The following is a 1,786-nucleotide window of genomic DNA, read 5'->3' on the forward strand; positions in this document are numbered from 1 at the left end:
AGCCTCAGAACACCCCCGCCCTCCAAGATCCCCTGTGCCTCAGCCTGGGGGAGCCCCTCCCAACCCCAGAGGACCACCCCCGCCCCCAGTCCCCTCTGCTCCAGCCTAGGGGAGACACCCTCACCACCATAAGCCCCTTGTGCCTCACCCTAGGGGAGACCCATCCTCCACACTTCTTGTCTTGATCCAGGTAAGCAAAGCCCCCTCCCCCAGGATCTTCTGTGCCTCAGCTTGGGGAAATTCCAGACACCTTGGGTCTCCCAGGTCCCCTCTGCTTTGGTCTTGGGTTGTGAGACCCCTAGGTTTCCCTTTGCCCAAGCTTGGCACAGACTTCCTCCCCACCACCAGGCCCCTTCCCCTGGTGGAGACCCCTGGAGTCTTGTAAGGCTTCCTTTGCCTCAGCCTGGGGAAGCCAGACCCTGCCTCCCAAGCTCTGTCTCAGCCTGGGTGACCTGCCCTGGCCCCTGTGAGCACCTAGATCTCCTCAGTCCTCTTGACCTGGGAGGAGTGAGGACACCCCCCCTGGCCCCAAACCCAGCCTGAGCAAGATCTAGAACCCATTCCCTCCATCCTTTCTGGCTCCCCTTTGCTTTGGGCTGGATGAGTGAGGATTCCTCTTGACCCTTCCCCCTCAGCCCTGGAAACCATCTTCCTCCCCCTCCCTCCGCCAGCCCTCTGGCTCATCCTTGGTAAGCCGGGCCTGACCCCCCCTCCCCAACTCCTGGGGTCCCTCCAATGCTGGAGACTCCTCCAGAGCCTCTTCTGCCTCAGCCTGGGAGAGACCCCCTCCCCTCAAAATAACTGGGGTCCTCCCAGGCCAGGAACTGTGCCCCACCCCACACACACCCTGACACAACCCCAGGTCCCTTCTACCTGAGCCTGGGTCTCCTCTGCCTTGACCTGGGTGAGTGATGACTCCCTCCAATCTCCACGATCCCCTCAGAGGGGCCTCAGCCTGGTAGAATACAGCCCCCTTGGGGTCCGCTTCCCCACTGACCAGTGCGTATTGTGGCGGGTGGCAGATTCGATGGCATGGGAGTCTATCTTAATGGACACGCTGGAGGACAACATCCCACGAGCACGGGCTGGACACTGTGCTGTGGCCATCAACACACGCCTCTACATCTGGAGTGGGCGTGATGGTTACCGTAAGGCTTGGAACAACCAAGTCTGCTGCAAGGACCTCTGGTACCTCGAGACTGGTGAGTTTCAGTGTGTCGGGGAGGTTTGGGGGGTGCCTGGGGAGAGCCAGGGCTGGACCTGGGGGATGGGGGTATGTGCTGGGAAGGTGCGGGGGGGAACTGAGGCTGGTCGAGAGAGGTGCCTGGGTCTGTGGGGGCTGAGGCTTCATTGGGGGTGCTTGAGGTTAGGGGGAGCCAAGTCAGGGTTCATGGCGGGTGTTCTTGGGCTGGGGTGGAGGTGCTCTGTCAGTACCTGGGCTGTGCCAGGGGATCCTATGGCGGGGTACCTGGATTTGGGGGGAAATTGGGGCTGGGGGAATCTGGGCCTGGGTCTGCCTTGCTATGGGAGTGGGGGGTAAGGTCAGGAGGAGGAGACCCTGTAGATGGAGGAAGCAGGACTGGTTTGGGGTGGACATTAGTGGAGTCTAAGGAAGTCCGAACCTGTTGTTATCTCAAATGAGGGGGCCCTACATTGTGGGGTGGGGAGGAGTGGCACCTCAGGGCTTGGCACTTGGTTGGAGGTCCTGGACTCTGGATGTGGGGGCAAGTACTGGGGTCCAGGTGGCTCCAGCCTGGCCTGGCCCGTTTTGGGGCAGCCTGGCAGG

The 1,786-nt window shown here is 61.6% G+C and overlaps 1 protein-coding gene across 1 annotated transcript in view; it reads left to right on the forward strand.

The window, feature by feature from the left end:
- The window catches only part of LOC102375077 (host cell factor 1), a 22,300-nt gene that overhangs the window by 5,960 nt on the left and 14,554 nt on the right, over nt 1-1,786 (forward strand). Inside the window, exon 7 of the mRNA XM_025213674.1 lies at nt 1,023-1,137. Within this exon, the coding sequence (XP_025069459.1) occupies nt 1,023-1,137 (115 nt within the window). The remainder of the gene's footprint in view (nt 1-1,022; nt 1,138-1,786) is intronic.

This window comes from Alligator sinensis, unplaced genomic scaffold (genome assembly GCF_000455745.1).
Source record: "Alligator sinensis unplaced genomic scaffold, ASM45574v1 scaffold137_1, whole genome shotgun sequence".
NCBI classification, from domain to species: domain Eukaryota; kingdom Metazoa; phylum Chordata; order Crocodylia; family Alligatoridae; genus Alligator; species Alligator sinensis.